Source organism: Thalassophryne amazonica, chromosome 1 (genome assembly GCF_902500255.1).
Source record: "Thalassophryne amazonica chromosome 1, fThaAma1.1, whole genome shotgun sequence".
Classification (NCBI taxonomy): Eukaryota; Metazoa; Chordata; class Actinopteri; order Batrachoidiformes; family Batrachoididae; genus Thalassophryne; species Thalassophryne amazonica.
Window position 1 is genome coordinate 131,660,226 of NC_047103.1, and position 27,031 is coordinate 131,687,256.

General features: G+C 42.7%; 1 protein-coding gene across 1 annotated transcript in view; it reads left to right on the forward strand.

Moving 5' to 3' along the window:
* prox1a (prospero homeobox 1a) overlaps positions 1-17,394 on the forward strand; it is a 65,459-nt gene extending 48,065 nt beyond the window's left edge. The window contains exons 5-7 of the mRNA XM_034175475.1: positions 220-327; positions 17,174-17,227; positions 17,311-17,394. Of these exons, the coding sequence (XP_034031366.1) occupies positions 220-327; positions 17,174-17,227; positions 17,311-17,394 (246 nt within the window). The remainder of the gene's footprint in view (positions 1-219; positions 328-17,173; positions 17,228-17,310) is intronic.
* The last annotated feature ends 9,637 nt before the right edge of the window (positions 17,395-27,031 follow it).

Below are 27,031 nucleotides of genomic sequence, written 5' to 3' on the forward strand. Positions count from 1 at the left end.
GATGCAGATTAGACTGTAATCCTTGGTAGAAGATTTTACATGGTGCCCAAGCTAAAGCCAAGTAGTCTAAGTTAAAGCTAAAACTGTAGAGTCTGCAGATCACCAGTGACATGTAGCCTAGCAGCGTTTCCCATGAGGCTACATGAATTATCCTCTGGGACAGCTTCATAAACTTTTTTTCTCAGTTGATTGCTTGTTCCTTGACATACAATCATTCAGATTCAAGAGGGTCTGTCTCCCAACCATCTGAAGAAAGCCAAGCTGATGTTCTTTTACACCCGCTACCCTTCCTCCAACATGCTCAAAATATATTTCTCCGATGTCAAGGTAAGACCTTCTCCTTTTTTATCTATGATTCATCTGATGTCATCCTCTCTTGCACCTGTTACAACTCATCTATTTTTTTTTTTATTTATCTTGTCTGTATTATAAAAGCCAAGTGGCCTGTGTGTGCATGCGTATGGCTTCAATCACGACAAAACCGGGGAGAACTGACATTTGCTGTGTGGTATGTTTATGTTATGCTGGGTCAAGGATGAACATTGCGAAAAAGAAAGTTAATAGGACTAATATTTTTTGAAAAATTTGCAAATTTATCTAACCAGTAAACAATGGACGTTGGACTGCAATTCACTATAGGAGTTAGGAATTTTAAATGTTGTTATTTTGGTTCATGTTGGTTTAACAGTGTTGTTAGTGTTATTGATTTATTGTGTTTTGTAGTTCAATCAGTTTAGTTAAGTTTCATGTTGCCATTACCATGACTGAGTTAAGTCTCATGTTTCTGGTACCATGATTGAAAAGTGTATTGTGTTTGATGTCTTCTGCCACCATCTCTGTTTTGCATACCATCCCTGGTTCTCAAGACCTGGCACCTAAGTGGCTCTACTCTACTCTTTTCTACTCTTCATTGTACTCTTCCTTTTTAGATATTTAGATATACCTTAGTATACTAGCATAGTTCCATCTTAGAATTGGAATATAACATATAAGATATACCTTACTGAATTTCCATGTCTAAAATTAGAAGCACCTCCTTGTGGCAGAATGTGGGAAAAGACAAAAATATCTCCATCTGTGCATGTGTGTGTGTGCGTGCGTGTAACTTAGAACATGAAGAAACTGTGGGCAGCTGACATTTGGCATTTGGTATGTTTATATTTTGGGTCAAGGATGAACACTGCCAAAACGGAACGGTGATAGGACTAATATTTTTTTTGGAGAAGCTACAGATATTAGCTAACAACACTGAACAATGGATGTTGCTAACTACATTCTGGACTCACACTCCATTCCAACAAGGGGCCGAATCATCTATATATTAAAAGTGTGAGTGTCTTATTTTATTTAGTAAGTTCAATGTAATTGAACAGTATAATTGTAAATATGTTAAAAATACACTGATGACACAAGAAAGTGAAAACATTTCCATTGTGGTCCACTTAAAAATCAAATGACAAAATTGAACTCATAATAAAATAATAATAATACTGATAACAATAATAATGATAATAAAAGTGTGTATATGATAACAACAACCTAAATAATTTATAAAGATATTAAGACAGTAAATTAACATTTCAAAAAATACATAATTAACAGAAAATAAAAGGGCTGAGTTCCTCTTCTATAAACTGTTGCGGTCTAAGGTTCCAAAAACATTCTGGACTCACACGCCATTCCAACTCATTATGCAAGCTTTGCTTAATTTATTACCACCCTTGAAAAACATCAGCTACCTATTTTATAAACACTACCCAGTTTAGAGGCTGTGGATCCCCATGTGCAACACGCTAGTCACATTTAAGCCTGGCGGTTGCTTCGTAGTGAGAGACACTTGATAAACTAAATGCACACAAGTGACAAAGTCAGCTTTCTGTCAAACCTTTGTTTTTTTAATCTGTTCAGATGCCCAAGAATAGGTTTTTCACAGTATTTGGTATTGCATTTACATCTGGGCCCGGTTTCATGTAGCAGTTTAATCTTTTATTCTATTAAACGTACTTAGTCGACTGCGGTTAGTCACCCAACATCATCCGTCTCATATCCATTTGACATCAACTGCAAAAGTTGTAGATTAGCCATTTTAATTAAATTTATTTCATTTATATACTGCCAAATCACAACAAAAGTTGCCTCAAGGCGCTTCACACAAGTAAGGTCTAACCTTATTTAGATGATGATTTTCACGGGCGTAGCGGCCTCACGAGCACCGTTGCCAAGAACTTCTGGGCTAGTCATTGTCAGGAACTATCCAGCCTTTGTTTCGTTAACTGGCTTTATTAACATTTACGGGCACATATGAACTGTGGAACGACGTGCTTAGCTCTAAGCCTAGCAGTTCGTCTTCTACACTTCCATCAAGCTTTTTTGTGCACACAACGCTGCTCAACATAACAGCAACACCCAGTGGCTAATGTGAGAACTGTCACAAACACATCATGAAAGTCGTTTTCTGCTGCAACTGTGGACAAATGTGGAGGAAGCTGTCCTTTTGGAGCAATATGAGCGATGTAAGGGTGCTCTTGAGTGTTGCATCAAGTGGTGGTACATGATAAGCGCCATTTTTGAGGTAAGACACTGAAGCTTTATAGACTAAAATAAGATTCAACTCCTCTATACCAGGCTAAAAACTTTAGTTGGGTGTGCGAAACTTTAGTTGACTAAGCGCTTTGTGCAATGACATAAAATTAGTCAACTAAGTGAGTTTATTAGACTAAACAAGATTAGACTGCCCTGCATTGCTTCATTTTTTTTTTTTCCAGGCTAGGTGATACTTACACAGAACCCCCAAAATCATCAAGTGTGTGGTGAGGAAAAAATGTGAGGTGTTCAGAAACACAAAAGCTTGACCATACTTTCAGTAATTCTCATTTAAAACGGGCACTTTTTAGAGTATAATGCCCATGTGTTGCATATCAGATGGTCACAACAATCTCAGCTTTCAGGATATGCCTCACATATTTGTATGGATCACTGTATGTAGAAATATTTTTGCTCTAAATCTGAATCAGAATGCAGTTTTAGAAAATTTTTCAAATCTTTATTGAAAATACACCTTTATTCATGTGGACAAACTATTTTTGGTGGTAGAAATGGGTTCACAAAACTCTTTGGGTCACAAACAGAGTAAAAGGCTATATCAGTGTTAATAAATGTGAAATAAAATCATTCGCCATTTACAGTTAGATGTTTTATGTCTTCACTTGATGCAGAAATGTCCATACATACGAGTATGTCATTGCATCAAAGTGGAAAGTCCCACGCAAAAAAACAAAAAATGTGACTAACTGGGGGAGCTTGTAGATCCTGGGGGGGGAGATCACCTATCTACAATTTTGTATGACAGTATACTTTGTCGGCAGAACTAAAAAATTAAGTAAAACACATTTTCAGGCTGACAGGACTGTTTTTAAGCATTCATGAGGGTTTAGTAGCAGTGTGAATGAGAGTCTGACTCCTAAACAGAGCGATGATGTGATATGAATGAGCCTGTTGGAGTGGCAAGCAGAGACAGACAGACCCATGTTACATTCTCCGAGCTCTAGGATTGGCTGTCGGGCAAAGATCGTCTAGAACACAGATTGAAACTACACAGTAAAATCACCAGTGTTAAATTAAAACTGACAGTGAACATATAGTCCCACTCTGACCAGGGTAGGCAACCCAGTCTCACGGCAAGTCGTGATTCAGCAGCACAAAATATACATTAATCTATTGTTTTGTGATATTGTGATGAAAAGCACCTCATTTTCGTCATGGCAGCACAAATTCATTCTAATTCATTCTGTGATGGCTGCAGAAAAATTAAAAGTGAAGCGGGAGGGTTGGACGTGGTTATGGTTAGGGTTGGGGGTCAGAGTAGGGTTAGTAATATTGAGTTTTAAAAAAAACCCAGTCACGAAAATTTGACTCAAATTTTTCGTCACGGGAGCACGAAAGAAAGAAGAAAAAAAAACCCAGGAGACTGGGCTGGGTTAGGACCATATGTACACTGACAGTGTTAATTTAACACTATCAGTGTTAGTTTTACACTGGTGATTTTACTGTGTAGAGGTGACACTCTGTAGTTACAGGAAGTGGTTCAATGAAGTCTCTTTAACATTCCATCGACTTATTAATAGAAACATGACAAAATAAACATGTTGGACATGCAGGAGTGACCACTGACCTCAGAGGCTTAAAGAATACCCAAAGCCTAGGATCACTCAGTTTCAGCTTCACTAACTTCCACGCCACCAACTGCACAGGTGCAAACAGTATATGTGACTATAAGTAAAATTTAATGTGCATATTTAGTAACAGTCATCAGGGACATCCTGACACTTTGGTAAAGCATATCAACACAAAACGGGGCTGGGACAAATGTGGCCCAATGAGCACCAGTTAGTGACCCTCACTCAGTCACAGCACAGCAGACTGAGACAGAAACATCATGCAAATCACATGAAGAATTGCATGATTTTTTTTAATGACACTTTTTCCTTTAGCATTGCAGATGTCCGCTGTGAAGCAGGAGTTACTGAGGAGTTTTTAGCATTTTTAGTTTAAGCATGAGCATTTCATGTAAAAACATGCAGTGAACAGATATATTCAGCCTTCTATGCAAAGCTCTGCTTGCTAATTTGAATCAATACAGACAGCAGTTGGAGATTTTAAACACTGTGCTGCTGTCACCTGACCACTGGTAAGATTAGTCAATATAATAATAATAATAATAATAATAATAATAATAATAATAATAATAATAATAATAATAATACTTTTTATTTTGGAAATGGTTCATGTTTATGATACAATAATAAAGGATTATTAACTGAGCAGGCAAGGTTAAATATTTATTTATTATATGGCTGTTTGGAGCTGTGTTTTCATCTTGTTGATTTTCATTTTGCATGTCCACTTTGAGCTCGTTTGCTGTTAATTCCTCCAATTCAAATTCATCAGTGTAATCTAATTTGCTTGGAGGATGGTCGTCTTCGTCGCTCACAATTGCTTTGTTTGCTTTTCGTTTCGTTTTATTTTGCACTGTGAAAATTGTAAACAAAGTCACAAATCTGACACACGATCCACACCAGTTGTCATGGTAACAGTCTGATATGGCAAAATATCAGACCAGAGATCAACCAATCAGAGCACACATACTGTCGTATATGAATATGTCTTGGCTTTTCACAGTACAGTTGAAGAATTTGGCAATTATATTTAAATTGCATACTTTGTTTATTGCAACAAAATAATATTTTACTCACAAAACTATACGAGGGTAGGCTGAAAAGTTCTAAGGCTCACTATAATGCAGTTAATGCATTACTCCTTCATGGGGAGCCTTAGAACTTTTCAGCCTACCCTCGTATTATAATAATAATAATAATAATAATAATCTGATTAAGACGCTGTCAAATCACATAAACACAGATGAGAGAATACCAGAATTAAAGCACTGCAGCTGTACTGAAGTGATTTTTGATACCCAAGTTACTAGATATTTGGCCACTGGCATTAAAAAAATATATATATATATTTCTCATCTGGCAGCCTGATATCAGTGCTCATGAGAAATGAGGGGGAAAAGGCATGTTCAGGACAGGTTTTTTTTTATTAGGTTTTTTTTTTTTTTTTGAAAAGCTATTCCAGAAGAAAGAAAGGAAATGAGGACAAGCAGAAGTGTTAGTTGAAGGTGAGAGTAGGGAAGCTGAATGTGATATTAGACTAACACTGACTCCTGTTAGCCTAACACAAGCCTAAATTGAATTGGGTAGAAGATGTATTTTGCTGTACAGGGTTGCAATTGAAGTAATGCTCTATGGTGCAACTGGAAAGTATTCACAGCGCATCATTAATCCAAAATGGATTAAATTTATTTTTTTCCTCAAAATTCCACACACAATATCCCATAATGACAATGTGAAAAAGTTTTGTTGGGATTTTTGCAAATTTATTTTAAAAAAAAAACAAAGAAATCGCATGCACATAAGTATTCACAGCCTTTGCCATGAAGCTCAAAATTGAGCTCAAGTACATCCTGTGTTCACTGATTATCCTTGAGGTGTTTCGACAGCTTAATTGGAGTCCACCTGGACCAATTCAGTTGACTGGACATGAAAGGCACACGCCTGTCTACGTATAAGGTCCCATAGCTGACAGTGCATATTAGAGCACAAACCAAGCATGAAGTCAAAGGAATTGTCTGTAGACGTCTGAGATAGGATTGTCACTAGGCACAAATCTGTGGAGGGGTACAGAAACATTTCTGTTGCTTTCAAAGTCCAAATGAGCACAGTGGCCACCATCATCTGTAAATGGAAGAAGTTTGGATCCAACAGAACTCTTCTTAGAGCTGGTTGCCTGTCTAAACTGAGCAATCGAGGGAGAAGGGCTTTAAGCAGGGAGGTGACCAAAAACCCAATGGTCACTCTGTCAGATCCCCAGCTTTTCTGTCTGGAAAGATGAGAACCTTCCAGAAGGACAATCATCTCTGCAGCAATCCACCAATCAGGCCTGTATGGTAGAGTGGCCAGATGGAAGTCACTCCTTAATAAAAGGCACATGGCAACTCACATGGAGTTTGCAAAAGGCACCTGAAGGACTCTCAGACCATGAGAAACAAAATTCTCTGGTGCAATGAGGCAAAGATTGAACTCTTTGATGTGAATGCCAAGGGTTAGGTTTGGAGAAAACCAGGCACCATCTCTACAGTGAAGCATGGTGGTGGCAGCATCATGCTGTGGGGATGTTTTTCAGCAGCAGGAACTGGGAGACTAGTCAGGATTGAGGGAAAGATGAATGCAGCAATGTACAGAGACATCCTGGATAAAAATCTGCTCCAGAGCACGTTTGACCTCAGACTGGGTTGACGGTTCATCATTCAGCAGGACAATGACCCTAAGTACTCAGCCAAGATATCAAAGGAGTGGCTTCAGGACAACTCTGTGAATGTCTTTGAGTGGCCCAGCCAGAACCCAGACCTGAATCTGATTGAACATCTCTGGGGAGATCTGAAAATGGCTGTGCACCAACGCTCCTCATCCAACCTGATGGAGCTTGAGAGGTGCTGCAAAGAGGAATGGGAAAAATTGCCCAAAGATAGGTGCACCAAGCTTGTAGCATCATATTCAAGAAGACTTGAGGCTGTAATTGCTGCCAAAGGTGCATCAACAAAGTACTGAGGACAGGGTGTGAATACTTACGTACAAGTTATTTCTTATTTATTTATTTTTTTTTAAGAATTTGCAAAAATTTCGGGGAAAAAAAAAACAACTTTTGTCATGTTGCCATTATGGGGTGTTGTGAGTAGAATTTTGAGGGGAAAAATGAATTTCCTCCATTTTGGAATATGGCTGTAAAAAAAAAAAAAAAAAATGGGGAAAGGTGAAGCGTTGTGAATATTTTCTTGATGCACTATAGACACCATAGTGTGACATGTGTTGAGGAAAGTGTAATGCACGGACCCACAACAGGGGGCGCAAATGAACGGTCAATAGATAATCCAATAAATACAATTTATTGCAGCAAATGTGCACAACAGGTCGAATACTGCTTTTAGACAATCAATCACAAGATACAATAAGTGACGTGTAGGCAGGCCCAAGGGTAGGCGACGCCCGACCAGGCTTGTTGGGGTGTCGCTGGTAGAACTCGGCCAGGAGGGCCGGATCCAGGATGAAGCTCCTCTTCACCCAGGAGCGTTCTTCAGGTCCGTAACCCTCCCAGTCCACCAGATATTGGAGACCCTGACCCCTCCGGCGAACATCCAGGAGCCTGTGGACTGTCCACGCAGGCTCGCCATGGAAAACCGGATGGATCCGCAGTGAAGCTGGGAGTTTCAGCTTCACTGCGGCTGGACTGATGATTTTGGTGATCTTAAATGGTCCGATATACCTGTCCATCAGTTTGGGTGACTCCGTGTTGAGAGGAATGTTCTTTGTTGACAGCCAGACCTCCTGCCCGGGCTGATATTCTGGGGCCGGGGCGCGTCGGCGGTCTGCATGGCTCTTCGCCTTCATCTGGGCTTTCAGCAGGGCAGAGCGGGCTGTTCGCCACACCTCCTGAGGTGGGCCTGGACCGAGGGAACCCCGACCTCTCCCTCCACAGCTGGAATCAATGGGGGCTGGTACCCCAAACACACTTCAAATGGGGAGAAGCCGGTTGCTGATGAAACTTGACTGTTATGAGCGTACTCGATCCAGGCCAGATGTTGACTCCAGGCCGTCGGGTGCACGGAGGTCATACACTGTAGGGCCTGTTCCAGCTCTTGATTAGCCCGCTCTGCTTGTCCGTTGGTCTGTGGGTGGTACCCGGACGAAAGGCTCACGGTGGCCCCCAGTTCCCTACAGAAACTCCTCCAGACTTGCGTGGAGAACTGGGGACCACGATCCGAGATGATGTTCGCAGGGATACCATGCAGACGTGTGACGTGGTGGACCAGGAGGTCTGCAGTCTCCTGGGCCGTCGGGAGCTTTGGGAGGGCCATGAAGTGGGCCGCCTTGGAGAACCGGTCCACTATTGTCAGGATGGTTGTCATTCCCTGGGACACAGGGAGATACGTGACGAAGTCCAGGCCGATGTGGGACCAGGGGCTACGAGGCACTGGCAGTGGCTGGAGGAGTCCCTTCTCCAGTTGGTGGACTGCCTTGCCCCTGGCACAGGTGGTACAGGCCCGGACATACTCACAGACGTCAGCTTCCAAAGACTCCCACCAGAACCGCTGCCGGACAACTGCCACGGTCCTTCACACCCCTGGATGGCAGGTGAGCTTAGAACCGTGACAGAAGTCCAAAACTGCAGTCCTAACGTCTGGTGGGACATACAAACGGTTAGGTGGTCCACCGCCTGGGTCCGGGTGACGCGTCAGGGCCTCCCTGACGATGTTCTCCATGTCCCACGTCAGTGTGGCGATGATAGTGGACTCCGGGATGCTGTTTTCTGGTGGATCCGACAGCTCCGTTTTGACTTCTTCTTCATGCACCCGGGACAGTGCATCTGACCGCTGGTTCTTGGTCCCGGGGCGATAGGTGATCCTGAAGTCAAAACATCCAAAAAATAGAGACCAACGGGCTTGCCTGGGGTTCAGACGCTTAGCGGTCCGAATATACTCCAGGTTCCGATGGTCAGTGAAAACCGTGAATGGAACCACAGCTCCCTCCAACAAGTGTCTCCACTCCTCCAGGGCCTCCTTCACCGCCAGGAGCTCCCGATTGCCGACGTCATAATTCCGCCCTGCCGGGGTCAACCTGCGGGAGAAATAGGCACAGGGGTGGAGAACCTTATCGGACTCCCCGCTCTGGGATAGCACGGCTCCTATCCCTGAGTCAGAGGCATCTACTTCCACAACAAACTGGCGGCTAGGATCGGGCTGCACCAGAACTGGCGCAGTAGAGAACCGGCGTTTCAACTCCCTAAACGCGGCTTTGCACCGATCCGACCAGGTGAAGGGAACTTTTGGGGAGGTCAGGGCTGTAAGGGGACCAACAACCTGACTATAGCCCTTGATAAACTTCCGATAGAAATTAGCGAAGCCGAGGAACTGTTGCAGCTTCCTACGGCTTGCCGGTTGGGGCCAATCTCTCACTGCCGCTACCTTGGCCGGATCGGGGGCGACGGAGTTGGAGTAGATGATGAACCCCAGGAAGGACAAAGAAGTACTGTGGAACTCGCACTTCTCGCCCTTCACAAACAGCCGGTTCTCCAACAACCGCTGCAGGACCTGACGTACATGCTGCACATGAGTCTCAGGATCCGGGGAGACGATGAGGATATCGTCTAGGTATACGAAGACGAACCGATGCATGAAATCCCACAAGACATCGTTTACCAATGCTTGGAACATCGCGGGGGCGTTAGTGAGGCTGAACGGCATGACCAGGTACTCAAAGTGACCTAACGGGGTGTTAAATGCCGTCTTCCATTCGTCTCCCTTCCGGATCCGAACCAGGTGATACGCATTCCTAAGATCCAATATTGTAAATATTTTGGCTCCATGCAGGGGCGTGAACACTGAATCTAATAGGGGCAACGGGTATCGGTTGCGAACCATGATCTCGTTCAGCCCTCTAAAATCAATGCATGGACGGAGTCTGCCGTCCTTCTTGCCCACAAAAAAGAAACCAGCACCTAACGGGGAGGAAGAGTTCCGGATCAACCCGGCAGCTAAAGAGTCCCGGATGTAGGTCTCCATCGATTCGCGCTCGGGGCGTGAGAGGTTGTACAGTTTGCTGGACGGAAACTCAGTGCCCGGGATCAAATCAATGGCACAATCATACGGTCGATGCGGGGGAAGCATGAGTGCCAGATCTTTGCTGAAAACGTCAGTAAGATCGTGGTACTCAGCTGGCACCGCCGTGAGATTGGGAGGGAGTCGAACCTCCTCTTTAGCAGTCACACCGGGTGGGACCGAGGATCTTAAACACTCCCGGTGGCAGGTTTCGCTCCATTGAGCCACAACCCCAGACGGCCAATCAATCCGGGGATTGTGCTTACTAATCCATGGATAGCCCAAAATAACTCTGGAGGTAGAAGGTGTTACGAAGAACACGATCTCCTCCCTGTGGTTTCCAGACACAACCAGTGTTAAGGGCTGTGTCTGGTGTGTTATTAGTGGAAGGAGGGTGTCATCTAGTGCCCGTACCCTCACTGGTGAAGGAAGGGCCACTAGAGGGAGCCCTACTTCTTTAGCCCATCTGCTATCTAGCAGATTCCCTTCTGACCCCGTGTCGATTAGTGCTGGGGCTTGAAGTGTTAAATCCCCACAGAGGATCACAACTGGGATCCGTGCGGATTTTCGTGCATTACCCACGTGTGTGTTATGGCCCACCCTTAGCCCAGTCTCTAAGGGTGAGCTTTGGTGTTTAACCGCTTGGGGCATTGTGTCTGCAAATGCTCATTAGAGCCGCAGAAAAAGCACTCTCCACGGGCCAGCCTCCTCTGTCTGTTTTCTAATTTTATTTTGGCCCTGCCCGTGTCCATAGCTTCGTCAGCAGGGGGAGCTGTCGTCACACGGAGCATTCTGGCTCTGGAGCGTGGGGAAGGCGGGGCTGCTTCGGACCGGGAAGGGAGAGGGGCGGCGCGTGCCCAGCCACGTCCTTCGTCTCGCTCCCGTCGACATTCTTCCAATCGGTTGTCTAAACGTATGACTAAATCAATAAGCCAGTCTAAATCCCGCGGCACATCTCTACCCACCAGGTGCTCCTTCAGGACCGAAGACAGTCCATTTATGAAGGCGGTGCGGAGCGCTACCGTATTCCAGCCGGCCCTCGCGCCCGCGACACGGAAGTCGACTGCATACTCTGCAGCGCTCCGACACCCCTGTCGAATGGACAGCAGCAGAGTGGAAGCAGATTTGCCTCAATTAGGGTGATCAAACACTTGTCTGAATTCCCATATGAACCCAGTGTATGTCGTTAGTAGCTGTGAATTCTGCTCCCAAAGCGCCGTAGCCGAGGCGCGTGCCTCACCTCGAAGTAAATTGACAACATAAGCCACCGTGCTGGAGTCTGACGCATACATTACTGGACGCTGAGCGAAGACGAGTGAGCACTGCATTAAGAAGTCCGCGCATGTCTCTACACAGCCTCCGTACGGCTCCGGGGGACTTATGTATGCTTCAGGGGATGGGGGGGGGTCCGTTGAATGACCACTGGAGGGTTCCTGTTCTGCAACAGGTCGGCAGGAGGAGGAGCAGCAGCCGTGCCCTGTGCACGCGCTTCCACCTGTGCGGTGAGAGCCTCCAACCTACGATTGAGTAGTACATTCTGCTCGGTTACCAAATCCAACCGAGCAGTGAAGGCGGCCAAGAATTGCTGCAACTCACCCATTATTCCTCCTGCAGAAGCCTGTGCACCTTGCGTCCCCATTGACTGTTCAACGGGTGGGTTGTGCCCCTCGGGATCCATGACATTGGCCGAGATATCCTGTTGGGGAAAGTGTAATGCATGGACCCACAACAGGGGGCGCAAATGAACAGTTAATAGATAATCCAATAAATACAATTTATTGCGACAAATGTGCACAACAGGTCGAATACTGCTTTTAGACAATCAATCACAAGATACAATAAGTGACGTGTGGGCAGGCCCGAGGGTAGGAGACGCCTATCCAGAGAAGAGCCGGGGCCCACAAGGTTCCGCTGCCAACGAAGACCTGCAGTATACCGAAGCCGCCAAGTCCAGAGTCCCCAGGTGGCCTCTGCTTCCAGCTGTCAGATCCGGTACTGCTGGCAGGAACAAAAACAGGTTAAGGGTGGGTGTGTGGACACCCAGTAAGCAGTCAGCAAAAATAAGTCACCAGTCCCTCCTGAAGGAATAATCCACCACTCCCAGGAAACAGCAACACTAAGTATGTGCAGCACCAATAGTATACTTAAATGATGAGGGAGGAGTAGGAAATGCCGACTCCTTCCAATATCCACCACCCAGCTCAAAGCTGCAAGTATACTAGGTTACAACTGCCAGACTTATAAACAGGAAAAGTGTGCGAACGGCACAATAATGGCTGAGAGTTTACCTGTGAGGTAAGCTGATATCTCGGCAGAGATGTAGTGTCTCCTCCAGGCTTTTATAGTGAAGCTGATGATGATTACTGACAGCTGTCAGTCCTGGCTCCTGGGTGGCCACTGCGCCCTCTAGTGACTGAAACCTGACAACAGGCAGGGCGCCCTCTGGCGTTGGCCAGCAGTACCTCCTCTTCGGGCGGCCCACACAACAACATGGATGAGATTCTACATCTCCTTCTAGATGGAATGCCAGTCTGATGCAGGTTACTTCCTCAGGCAAGGTTGGCACCAATTTACAGCTGGGTTGACTGGGACAATGCAGATGAAGTGTCTTATCCAAGGACACAGACAGGTGATTGGACCAAGATTCAAACCCAGGTCAGTGTATTGCAAGCCCAACTCCTATCCCTGCTTGACAGGTGAAGGAGGAAAAAGGCATTCTGGACTTAAATGGATGAAGATTTCCGGGTGACATCAGGAATTTGCAGTGGACCTCGAAATAAGCATGTGGGGAGGAGTAGAAAGGCTAGTGGGAGGGTTCCTACATGAACGGAAGAAGGAAAATTAAGTCTGGGTGAGGATGACAGGTTCTGCCTTGGAATTTGATTTGACAGTAGGTTTAGAAGAAAGCCAATCAGCTTGTGACCCTCAGTCATGGAGAAAAAACAAACTAAATGCAGTATACAGTACAATGTGCTGAAGAACTCATGTCAAATAAATCAGAAAAGGTGGAGAAAGTGTGACATCAAAACAAAAAAGGGACATATCTTGACAATCTGTGGTGCACACCTTGCATGGCACACAATCACACTGTAAACACGAATGTTCAAATTAATTTTAACAGATTAAGTAGAGTAAATGCAAAGTTTTAAAAAAGTTCTACTTACTAAAATATTTAAATTTTCACAAACTTGAAATATTTAAGGAAATAGAATGTTTTTCATCTTTGGGTTTACACTACTTAATCTATTTAATCAAATTGAACATTCAGGTTTACAGTGCATTTGAGCCATGTGCATCTCATTTGTGCTCATTTGTGTAATCTGAGAGGAAATGTGGGCACTGTGTGCAAATGGGTGAGATTTGACCTCGTATTTAGTTATGTGCATTTTGGCATAACATGAAAAATCAATCAGAGTGTCATCCATTGATCACGTTTTAGCCAGAGTGTGCCAAATCCACAGTGCATCCCATCAAAGGAAGTGGAGTCACATTCCTGTCACTTTAATGTGTCTGCAGAAACTACCAGTGATGTAGCAGACTGTAGCCACCAAATCTCCCACCTCAGCTGGCTCCTTTCAACGTGAAGGAGCAGCGACTCTACTCCGAGCCTCCCACGTATGACCGAACTTCTCACTCTATCTCTAATGCCGCGTTCACACCGGGTGCAACGCGAGCGACTGCAGCCACAGGTTGCCATGTAATCCCTATGTAAGGACACGTTTTGGCGCCAAACCGTGCAGCGCGACACGATGGAGGCAAGTGAAGCGACGCGAGTGAAGTGATTTTGAGCGTTTTGCGCGTTTGTGGCGCGATATTGCGTCGCCTCACGTCGCGTTGCCCTCCTCCCCAAGTTCAAAAATCTGAACGTTTTCGTCTCGTCGCGCCGCGATGACCAATCAGGGACTAAATATGTAGTGACGTGGAGATGTCTGGAGTTTGACTGAAGATGTGAACATGTCCTGTATCTGGTAGCAGCCTGTGAGCAGGACTTATGTCTCTTTTGTCCTTTATTTCACAATCATGACAGAGTTGTTGGAGCGAACAGCAGCACCACAGCAGCGGGGAGCGGAGTTTCTTTTTATTTTTATTTTACGTGCGCGCACGAATCGTCCTGAAGATTATTTTACTTATTAACTACACACCTGTATAAAGCAAATGGTGACTGGTTTCTAAACACAATTATGACAGAGTTTTTGGAGTGAGCAGCAGCCCTACTTGCTGCAGTGGGGAGTGGAGCTTTTTCCTTTTCTTTTTTTATTACGTAATGCATAATGCCCCACCTGCACACAGCCTGTCCACACTAAAACCTTCAAATTAGTGCAGTACTTTAAAACTAAAACATATAGCTGATATTTTCACTTTATAAAACTTCAGAAGTGACGTTAATTTAAATAACATGTCCAAAATTAGTTTTGTTAAAATTTTAACCATAAGTTAAAACTGTATGCCTCTGGGTGACTTGGGTGATATTGCCAGTGAACTGGTGTGGTATCAAGAGGAATTATTTTGTGAGTAGTTCTCTGATTGGAGAGGATAAAGCGGTTTCTGCTAAAACTAGCTCTCCTCTGTTTACAGAGAATACAGCATTTTTTTGACTACAAAACCTTTGACAGGTAAGCACTGAAATCTTTGATATCAGACTTAACAAAGGTTTTTAGCTGTTGAAGCTTATTATGGATCAAAAAAATTATTGGACTGAAACTTATTAAGAAGATAATTGGGCCGATGATGCCTTTCAAAGTTATCATATAAGCTAATCCAATAGAGAAAACATTAGCTTTGATAATTAGGTGAACTGTGCCCACTAGTGATGGGTCGATGAGGCGTCATGAAGCGTTTCAACACATTGCCAAACTGTATTGATACTGTGTCGATACTGTGTCACTGAATACTGACACCTGCTGGACCTAAAACATCCCTACAGCCATCCGCGTTTATGCTCTCAACTGACACTGATTTCGTGGCCTAGTATATACAATAATGTAATCTAAGTCATTGTATGTAATTTTGTATCATTTCATATCTTCAGCTAAATTTTAAATCTTTAATAATAAATAATGTGGACATGTATCATAACGTGAAAATCTAAGTGAACGTGTTGTGAATGAGGATGCTTGTGGACAGGGATTTTATTTTGTTTACAAATTTTTATTCAAAAAAAGAAGTTGTTCCAAAGTCTTGAATTTGAGTCTGTTACACTTGTTTGATGCTACTTCTCCAGCTTCAGAAAACACCCGTTCACAGGGCACAGATGAGGCTGGAGTGCAGAGAAATTGTAATGACAGCTGGAAGAGGTTTGGATATACTGTCTTGTGGTTGTCCCAGTATCTCAGAGGATCCTGGCACCTGGCATTACTGGCCTCTGCCAGGTACCTCTGCACCTCCTGGATGGCATCAAATGTGGCACTTTTGGTCTGCCTGCCCCCTTCCATGTCGAGATGTTGCCAAAGGTCATCTAAAACAACAATGTGGCATTTCAGGACATGATTTCCAAACAACAAACAAATAATGCTGAATATGAGGGCTGAAGGACCTGAACCAGTTCCCTGAACCCTTCACTCTCCACAGTGCTGAGGGGCTGGCAGTCCTTCAGGATGAAACTCAGCAGAGCCTCATCCAGCATCTGCTTCCTGGAAGCTTGATGGTTAAAAATAAGGTAAAGAATAAATGAATAGGAATTAATTATCAACAAATTAACTGTGAGTAAGTTGTAGGATGGCTGTATACCTGAGTTCTTCCAGGGACTTCATTCTCATGACTGGTGCTATAATGTCTCAGCATTGTTTAAACAGGAAAAGTTCTACTGAACAAATGTGACATTTAACCTGCAGAAAATAATATGAATAGTAAATTAAGAGTCGCTTTGAAATTAATATAAATTGAGATAGATCAAGTGGAAACTCTGAGCAGAGCTGGATGAAACAAGGAAATTAAAACATACCTTATTTTCCGATATGACATCAAAATGATCCCACACGGCGGAAACTTTCCTTTTGTTTGCTGCTGCTCCATGACGTTTGGTGAATTTGATGATACACCGCAAAAGATCCGAGATTCTTTTGGCAGATGCATCCCGTTGACAGATATGCTTCCTTATAAACACAGTTTGACCACTTTGGCGCATCAGTGTCAGTTCGAAACAGTTACTGTATCGGTCACGTGACTTTTGCAAAGTGATACGCGCACTGACATGGGGTTTCGTTCTCTATGAGGTCGACGCATGCGCCGAGGCGTCGGTGTTGCTGGACCCATCACTAGTGCCCACCACTGGGGACAGTAACACATTATTTGGAGTTAAAATAAAGAAAAGAAAAAAGAAAAAAAACAAAATGTAGTGCAGACACAAGTTGTCATGTGTGCCTTGATTGCTTCCCTCACCAGTCTCCTTGAGAATTCCCTACCACAGGCAGTTTTAACATACAGTGCTGTACTGTATGTATTTCTCAATACTTGATGCAAATGACATTTAAGACATCTGGGACAGGTATGATGTTCCCCTTGTTAAATGCCTTTGGGTGAAGTATGTTGTAATTTGGCTTTCTATGAATAAATCAGAGTGTATTGAACTTTTTGTGATATGGTCATGTATCCATCCTTTGACTTGTCGAAAGAAAATAAGTAGCAAAACGTTTTGTCACTTATATGTAGTTTACCCTATTACTCATGGGCTGTGAATTAATTAAATGGTTAATGTGATATTTTTGTTAAACACCTTGAATTAAAGGTGAAGTTGACACAACAAACATATGTTGACTGATTTAAACTCCATTGTGATGGTGTATGCAGGAAAAATTACAAAAATTGTGTCACTGTTCAATTAATTAATAGTACATTTTGTGTGTTGGGGGTTCTTAGAAAACGACAAAGGGAGAGAGGGAGGGAAGGACAAACAAATGCAAGGGATGACAACAACAGAACAGCAGCTTTAAAACAAAGACTCTGATTGTTTCGTGTTTACAGGCTGCTATGTGCTTTGTAAAGGAGCATACGGCTCCTCGACGGATTCAGGACGCTGTATTCAAATGAGCAACCACACACACACACACACACCAGCTGCCCTTTGGATCATTTGTGCTATGACCACTTCCTCATGGCAGTGCCACATCCTCATTGGCTGCCATGGCAACAAGGGTCGCTTGGACACCAGGTTGCAGGTTGCTAGGCAAACACAAGGTTGCTAAGCCTACCTGCTCTCAGTAATCCTGAGTTAGTCTGTATTATTATTATTATTATTATTATTATTATTATTATCATTAGTAGCAGTAGTATTGTTATTATTACCTGCAAGCACATAAAATCAACTCACATTGAGTTACTTCAGTGCAGATTTTATCAAAGCTGAATCCCTTTTTCACAATTTCTTTGTTTTAGTTCTATGTTTTATTTTTGTTTTGTTTTGTTTCCTTGTTCAAAATGTTCATTTGGACTTTAAGCTTTTCCACACTGATTTCTGATAGCTCTACATTTATAAAATGCTTGTCGTATAAATTAATAAAGATGTTATTTTAATGTATCTTTACAATACTGTGAGAAACTTTTCCAACTAGTTCAATTAAAGAGGGTTTCAAAAGTCTTAGAATAAATTTTTAACAAATCCAAGAAAACTATCAATGTGGAACTGAAATGTCTCCATCTACATGCTATAGGAAATAAAGACTATTTTGTAGCATTTTGAATCACAGTTACTCCCTTGAGTTCCAGTATGGCACATCCAAAAAGATGAAAAGGATCATCCAAACTGTTATCCATAATCCAGGGTGTGTCAGTGTATGGGATTGTGTCAGTGCCCTTGGCAAAGGTAATTGACACTTCTGTGATGGCAGCATTCATACAGAAAAGTGAGGAACACATGTGACAATATCTTTTCAAGGAATTTCCAAGCAGTCCTTTTTTATCACTTTCATATGACTCACAGAGACCTCATGACTTTAAAAATATATTCAAACTTTATTGTGGCAGCAACAATGTGCTGTCCCCTTTATTTTCCATAACTTAAAAGGGTGACACACACAACCACCATTAACCCTGTAAGGTTGCTTGAAATGCCGGCTTGTCCAACTCATGTTTCTGTAAATAAATCACCATCACAAGCTTGTGGACCATGGAGTACTCCCTTTCAAGGAAGATATTCAGCACCCGACCTGTAGGAAATGTTTCCAACTTTCGGTTCTATAGTCTGAACGTCTAGGAGATGAGAGAGAGAGAGAGAGAGAGAGAGGGAGAGGAGGAGGAGCCGGAGAGAGGGAAGAAGAGAGGGGAGAAGGGGGGTAGGGAGGGAGGGAAGGGAGAGAGAGAGAGAGAGAGGAAGCGAAGAGAAGTAGAGAGAGAAGTGACAGAGAGAGGGATGAGGAGAGAGGAGAGAGAGAGAGAGGTAGCACCTGCAAGCAAGCATGAATAAATCAGTGATGGACCTTCACAGAGACTTTATTGAACCACGTCCTGAAACTTGCAGGTGTCACCTCTAGTTTCAGTTCATGTTGTTAGGATGATCTTTGCTTCACACTGCCAATCCTAAAAGCTGGGACTAGGTCACATTGGACTGTATCTCTCTCTCACTCTCTCTGCTTATCACTTCAACAGGCTCATTCAAAGTGCACCATCGCTCTGTTCAGGAGTCACACAAATTCATACTGCCAGGAAGCCTTTATAAATGCTACAAAATGGTGGCGTCAGTCTGAAAACACTTTTTACTTACTATTTTGTTTTTCTGGGAAAAAAAAGTATAAAAAACATGTGGATGGGTATTTTCTTTTTCCTGTATCAAACAGTTGTCCCTCAATGGACCTAATGGCCTTTTTTTGTAAGGGACTTTCCCATTTTCATTCAAGTGCAGATATCTGTGGACATTTCTCTACAGAGGGAAGACAGAAAACATCTAGCTGGAAATGATGAGTGATTTTATTTTCCATTTATTTACGTTGATATAGAATTTCCTTCATTACAATACATTCATGAGCCAAAAACCTTTCTTAGCACTAAAACAGTTCGTCCAGAAAAAAGGTATATTTTCAATAATATTTGGCAAATTTTCTGGAAATCCTTTTTTTTTTCAAATTTAGAGCTTAAAATATATCTATATACACTCTTGTAGACAAATATGTAACATATTTTGAAAGATGAAGTTGATGTGAACATCTTGATATGTAACACAAAAATGTACTTCAAAACATACATTAAATGATCAGGCTGGTAATAGTAATTACAGTCATGTCATGTGAAGACTTGAGTTACATGAATGTACTTGTGCACATGTGTGAATATGAATGCAGAGTGGAAAAAAGAAGAGATAACACACAAGCTGTACCTTGAAGCAGACACGCCTCTAATGTGTTGGAATAACTGGGCTTTGTTACATTGTGAATGTGATAGTGAACATGATGATGTCTGAAAGACAATACTTGCATATTTAAGTTGTACCACTGGCTTTGATCTTACATGTGTTTTGATCAAAGTTATTTTCATTTCTTCAGCTTGCTTGAGCAGAATACTGAGAAAGATAAGATGATGACAATAATCATTGTTTTCCCACCAAAAAAAATGACAGCACACATGGCCAGTATTTACAGAGCCATTTTCAAACAGTTCATTCTCTGACTAATAACATTTGGTGACGGAATGTATGTATTTATTATTTAATTATTTATTATTTATATATTTGTTTTTTAATTTATTTTATTTTTTTATTCATGTAACTTTTGGTTGGCACCAAGGTGCTTCTGGAGGACTGCGGTGTTGCATTCGCTCTGCCGTACTGTTGAGACAGAAAGGTGACGCTCTAGATGTACTGGCCAGCCTTCATTCCAGTTCTCACCTATGGTCATGAGGGCTGGGTCATGACTGAAAGAACTAGATCGCGGGTACAAGCGGCCGAAATGGACTTCCTTAGGAGGTTGGCTGGTGTCTCCCTTAGAGATAAGGTGAGAAGCTCGGTCATTCATGAGTTGCTCAGAGTGGAGCCGCTGCTCCTTCGTGTTGAAAGGAGCCAGCTGAGGTGGTTTGGGCATCTGGTAAGGATGCCCCCCTAGGTGCTTCCCTAGAAAGATGTTACAGGCATGTCCATCTGGGAGAAGACCCCAGGAAAGACCCAGGACTAGGTGGAGAGATTATATCTCCAATCTGGCCTCAGGGTCCTCCAGTCCAACCTGGTCTCACGGCAAGTCGTGATTCAGCAGCACGAAATGTACATTAATCTATTGGTTCGTGATATTGTAATAAAAAGCTCCTCATTTTCATCATGACAGCACAAATTCCTTCTAATTCATTCCGTGATGGCTGCACAAAAATTAAAAGTGAAGCGGGGGTTGGGGCTGGTTATGGTTAAGGTTGGGGGAAGGAGTAGGGTTAGGTTATGGTTAAGGTTAGGGTTGGGGGTAGGAGTAGGGTTAGGTTATGGTTAAGGTTAGGGTTGGGGGTAGGCGTAGGGTTAGTAATAGTGAGTTTTAAAAAAAAAACCCCGTCACGAAAATTTTACTCGTTTTGTGACGGGCGCACGGAAAAAAAAAAAAAAAAAAACGTGAGACTGGGCTGTTCAGTCAGAGGTGGTTAATGTGGCCCAGGAAAGGGAATTTTGGGGTCCCCTGGTGGAGCTGTTGCCCCGTGTCCCACACCCGGATAAGTGGTTGAAGATACATATGTATGTATGTATGTCTTAATTTTGTGTTATACATTCTAACCAACAGGTATTTCTGCAAGCTTTTTTCACATTCGTCTCAGCTGATCTTTGTTTTTATCACCAAACTCATGCTCAAATAATATTTTCATCTGAAAAACAGTAAAACACACAAACATAATATAAAACATACACATACAGTAGAAATATGAGTAAACTGTATTTCTGTGGTGTGAAGCAAGAGACTTTTGTGCTGCACATTAGTAAAACAGCCATGGATTAATTCTAATAATACTGTGATCTAAAATGTCACCATCCAAAAAGGGAATAATACCATGATAATGTTGTCATATTGCCCACCAGTAACTATCAATACCACCATTTTATTCTCATTATTATTATTATTATTAGTAGTAGTAGTAGTATCATTACCGCTCACTGTTTAAATCATTCATCAATCAATGAATCCAAAAACAAAACAATTACAAAAGAAACAGCATCTTTGAGACGGGTTAAAATATTTTTTTTTTTTCTAAGCGAGTGAGGATTCACTGTGAAATTTGCCTTTAATTGAGCCATAATCCCTGTTAAACCATCACATTGAGCTCTTCAGAATTTTTTGCTTGATAAAAATGAATCATGGATAATCCTGTTTGAGATGAGTGAGGATTTTCCAAGCTTTACTAGAGTGTGGAAGCCCGAGCGGATGCCCTGTTGCTGTCTTGGACCCTTTTTCTGTGTGTCCTGTTCCATTGTTCCGCTGCATTCCAAAATCCGGGTCAATGTCTCTTTCTCTCACCCTCTGTGCCCCCCCCTTGCATAGTTTCCAGGGAACAATCAGTAGCATGTGTTAGGAGGATCAGGCAGATTCACTGTAAGGGAATTAAGGTCCTGAATGGCTTCCCCTAATTGGACTTGAATGGACTTCGTCTCTGGTAAACTGGTTCTTAAAGATGAGCCGCTTATGCATAATGGTCGCCTCGCTCAGTGTGGGAAGTGGGTTGAGCTAACAACTGTTTTAGGCACAGATGAGCATGCACACACACACACACACACACACACACACACACACACTCACGGATGTTTAATCGTGTTGTGAAAGCTCTTGCCTTCTGACCAAACAACCGTACATGTGATCATGAGATGCCAAGGTTGTTGTAGTTTTGTCTTGAGAGAGAGTCAGCGAGAGTAATTAAGATGTTGTTAAGACCTGTTGAGGAGTTGGGATTAATTAGATGCTGGCTGAATTGGCACACACACACATACAATGTAACTCATAGCAGAGGAGGGTTTTTAACAAATGATGAGGCAGTGACACATCTTATCCGCGAACACCCTCAAGACTCCACAGTGACGTCTCAGCGGGAATCAATTATCGTATAGCTTGCAATGCTTGTCACTTAGTGTAGCTCTGTACAGCCAATTTAGTAACAATGAGACACAGCAGCGTGGAAACGAGCCACCTAATTGGTGATTTTAAAACTAAATGCATCAGTCTCAAAAGTTGCAAATCAATTTCAATCTTTTAATTGGTGCTTGTGCCTTTGTATTATTGAAAAAGAAATTGTATATAGACAGAATAAGTTCTTCTTGTTTTGGGGTTGATAATGAAACTTTATTTTAATTTAATTTAACAGCTTCAGATTTCATGAGGCCATGAAATGTTTCAACAATTAATATCAAGCAGGTAGTTTAATGGGATTGGAGTTGGGCTAAAAATATTTTGACCTTGGATCGATTCATGGTCACACTACCTGTCTGTGCCCTTGGACAACACACTTCAATACACTTCACATGTCTCCAGATGTACCAGCTCCAGTGCCAGCCAGCTGTAAATGACTACTGGAGTTGGTTGGAGAAGTTGGGACCGACTGGCATCCCATCCAGGGGAAGTCATAGATTTATACTTAGATTGCAAAATGTCAGACACTTCAAGCCTCACAGAATTTCACCATTTTAACCTTTTCTGAGTGACACATACGTCAAATTTGTTGACAAACAGAACAAATGATACTTACAAAGTCATTCACCAAAGTTAAACCAAATAATTCCACTGACTTTAAGCAGAATTAAGCTTTTTCTAGCTAATTTAAACCCAAACTGTTCAGAATATAGGCATCCACTAAGGTAAACCCCTCATTGTTATGAAGTGAAAGCAAGACTATGGTCACATGAATTTGTTTATATTCTTTTGCAAAAACGGAATTCCCCAGAAATCATATGGATCTGACAGACAACAATGACAAAGCAAGTACCATTTTCACTTTTGTGATCCAAGGGATGAAAAGAAAAGAGAAACAACACAGGAAATCGACTATTCCGGGGGGGGGGCAGAAAGTCAAAGATCACTATGTCTGATAGATTATACTGATGTAAGTTCCTTGATTTTCTAGCCTCATCATTAATGTATTAATGTATGTATTAATGTCATAAAAAGGGATGGCTAACTATCTGTTACTTAATACAGCAGAAGCTGAAGTTCTTGGTTGTGCACCTGAGGAGTTTGTTCCCTCAGTGATTAAGCCCATTGGCTCTCTGTCCTCTTCTGTTCACTTAGCAGTCAGAAATCTGAGTGTAACATTTTAGCAGGCTCTCAAATTTGACACACGTTATTAGTCTCGTGCAATCACACTTCTTTCATTTATGAAACATTGTCCGCATTAGAAACATTGTCTCAAGATGAGCTGGAACAGATTATTCGTGAGTTTACTTCTACACATCTTGATTACTATAATTTGCTGTTCTCTAGCCTCAGTAAGTCTTTGCTGGACCGCCTACAAAAGGTCCAGAATGTGGCTGCAAGGCTCCTTACAAGGTCATCTAAGTGGTCTCATGTAACACCAAATTTGTCCTATTTGCAAGTGTCCAGAACATGTGGCCTCAGATCAGATGATACAATCACAAAATGGATCATCGACCTTTGGCTTAGGGTGCTCTGGTACCATGTACACTTATGGGCATCCTTATGTTCGAATATTGTGTTCATTATGGACAGTTCATGGCTAGCACAGAAGTCCAACAACAAAGGACCATTCTGATTTAGATCAGGGAGGCTGTTCCTCCCAATCATGCCTCCCTAGGTGTCTCTGTCATTGCCCATATGTGCATTGAAGTCCCCCAGCAGAACTATGGAGTCCCTCACTGAAGGCCCATACAGGACTCCATTCAGGGACTCCAAGAAGGATGAATACTCTGAACTGCTGTTTAGTGCATATGCACCACCACCACAACCACCCAAAAACGCAGAGAGGCAGCCTTCTCATCTACTGGTGTGAACTCCAACATAGCGGTGCTCAGCCAGGGACTTGTGAGTATTTCCACTCCTCACACACTGAGCAAATCCAGAGAAGAATAAGGTCCAACCCCTATCAAGTATCAAGGAAAGCGGTTCTGGAGCTGAGGCTGTGCGTGGAGATGAGGCCCACCAGATCTAACTGGTAGCACTCCACCTCCCGCACAAGCTCCAGCTCCTTCCCCCACAGCGAGGTGACATTCCATGCTCCCAGAGGTAGCCTCTGCCACTTGGGTTTGGTCCGTCAAGGCCCTCGACTTTCATTGCCACCCATGGGACAGCACACCTGACCCCAGCGGCTCCCCCTACGGGTGGTGAGTCTACAGAGTGGAGATAGAAAGTACACATTGCCTTTTCGAGCTGAGCCCAGCCACCAGGCACTCGCTGACGGACCCTCCATCCAGGCTTGGCTCCAGATGGGGGCCCTGGATTTCCTCTGGGCCGGGTCACGTTTCCTCTTCATGGTTTTTTCATGGGATCATTGTGAACCATTCTTAGTCTGGCCCCTCACCTGAGACCAATTTGCCATGGGAGACCCTGCCAGGACCATGAAGGCTCCAGACAATACAGCTCTCAGGTTCATAGGGGCAGACAAACCTCTCCACCACAATAAGGTGATAGTTCCCGGAGAAGATCAATTCAAATGTATTTTTTTTTCTGTTACGAATGCATTATTTTACCTTAACAGGCTGAGTAATTCTGCACTTCATCTTATTTTTTGCAATTTGTTGAGCTCCAGGTAGATGAACTCTTCTTGCTATCTCAGTGATTTTTTTTTTCTGTGTTCACCAAAAAAAACTGTACGCTGAGTTGCAGTCTGCTCCAAGCAGTACAGCAAAGGACAACAAGACATTCAGCGGGAAGTGCAAACATCATTTCAGTTATTTTACATATGATGTACACTTTGAGAATGTACATCATACGGAAAAGGGCCATAGAAAAGCCTTCACCATAACCTCTTTGGGTCTGCACATTGGTCATAGACCTCCAGCAGAATTGTTGTTATTGTGTATAATTTTGTCCTTTGACATCGTCAGTCGTCTTGCTGTGAAGGATCTGTCATGTTTGGACAGAGCTGTGAAAGAACATTTGCATCTAAGAAATGAATATTTGAAATTCAAATCACAGTTAAAATCTTGCACATCTGAGCATGACCTATAATCCAATTGACTGATGATTAAGTGTGCTGTCGTCGAAACATCATTTGGTTTGAATTTTGCTGCAGCGTCTTACTGTCGGGTAAAGCAAAAATTCTTCAAAGCGTAACTTGATGCAACAGTTCTTCCTTGGGTCCAGGCTAACCTTTGTTTTACAACTCCCAGCTTTATGTTGATCTTGCACATTGACCAACAGTCCGCGCTGAAATTTGCCGAGCCACAACAAATCTGGTTGAAGTGAGCACATTCTTAAAGGATGTGTGTGTGTTTGCCCTCCTGACATAGCATGGGGGTGCTGACAGCGTCCACCATCAAAAACCAAAAGGTGGGGGGTTTTTAACCACCGTGACACTTTCTTTCTGACACCATCCCGAAAGCTTTTGGTTGTAAACAGAAAATGGCATTCTTCAAGGTCAGCGTTTTGCCCCCACTTCCATTCTCTTTCTGTCTTTTGTCTGTTGCCTCACTTTTTTTGTGCTGATTGTGATGTACGGGATAGTGACTGCACTAGGAGGTGCAGGTGGCGGGACGGAAATGCACTGGTGCCTATTGTTCACTGTGTTCGACTGATTTTCTGGCACCTGCATACAAAGTCATGATTTTCCATAACATTTGAGCTCAATGCAAACATACAGTTCAACTCGTGGAAGTTTGCTTTGCAGCAGTTGTGGTTTATGCTGTGATTTGCATATGAAAAGGAGATGTCGTCAGGCATGGTAATAAAAAAAGGTCAGTGCAACTGACCACACAGAAATATAAGATTGCATTAAGCTAGTACTTTTAAGGAATAGTATTAATAACATAAGAAAGAGGTTATATTATTGTATTCATTTATTTAACAGGGATTACTTGAAAAGATAACCAGTGTTCTACTTGTATTTGTGGACATTTGGGATGTTGAATATTTTGATCTGAGCCCAATTGGTTTTGGACATCATAAATGAAGATGAGTGGGTGGGTGAGTGAGTGAGTCCATCACAGCCAGCTTGAGTTTATAATAATAATAATCATAATAATTATCATAATAAAAACAATTAATGCTATCATGTTTGAACTCAACATATAAAATTTGATTTGACTCACTCTCTTGAGAAAAAGAGCATCTTTGTTTTGCCAGTTGGTGAGTGGATACTGGTTTCGTTATCTAAAATTACAAAACAAGTTAAAAACTGTGAGGAGAAATATGATTCCCACTACATGGCAAAATATGAGGCAAATTATAACAATATGAAAATAAAAGTGGAATTCTGAAATGGATAGAACGTGTGGCTGGGGACATGACAAAAACTTTCATCAGTGCTGGTAATTAGTGAGTTAACACTGTTACCACACAGGAAGAAGATCATGGGATCGAATCCCACATGGCCCTTTCTGTGTGGCGTTTGCATGTTCTCCCTATGTTCGCGTGCATTCCCTCATAGTGCTCTGGCTTCCTCGCACTTCCAAATTCATGCAGGTTGGGTGAACTGGTGACTCTAAATTGACCATAGGTGTGCATGCGTGAATGTGTGCATGCATTTGTCTGTCCATTGTGACAGACTGAAGTCCTGGTCAGGGTGTACCTTGCATCACTCCCTATGACGTTTGGGATAGGCTCCAGCCCCTGTTACCCTTGGTTGGAGTAAGCGGATATAGAAAGTGAATGATTGAATGAATGCTAATTAGTGATGGCTAGCGTGACCCACTCTTCAGGAACATTTCAAATCCTGTTTTGAAACATTGTGCCAGAGTGCATTACAAAAAGAAGACATGATGAGAGT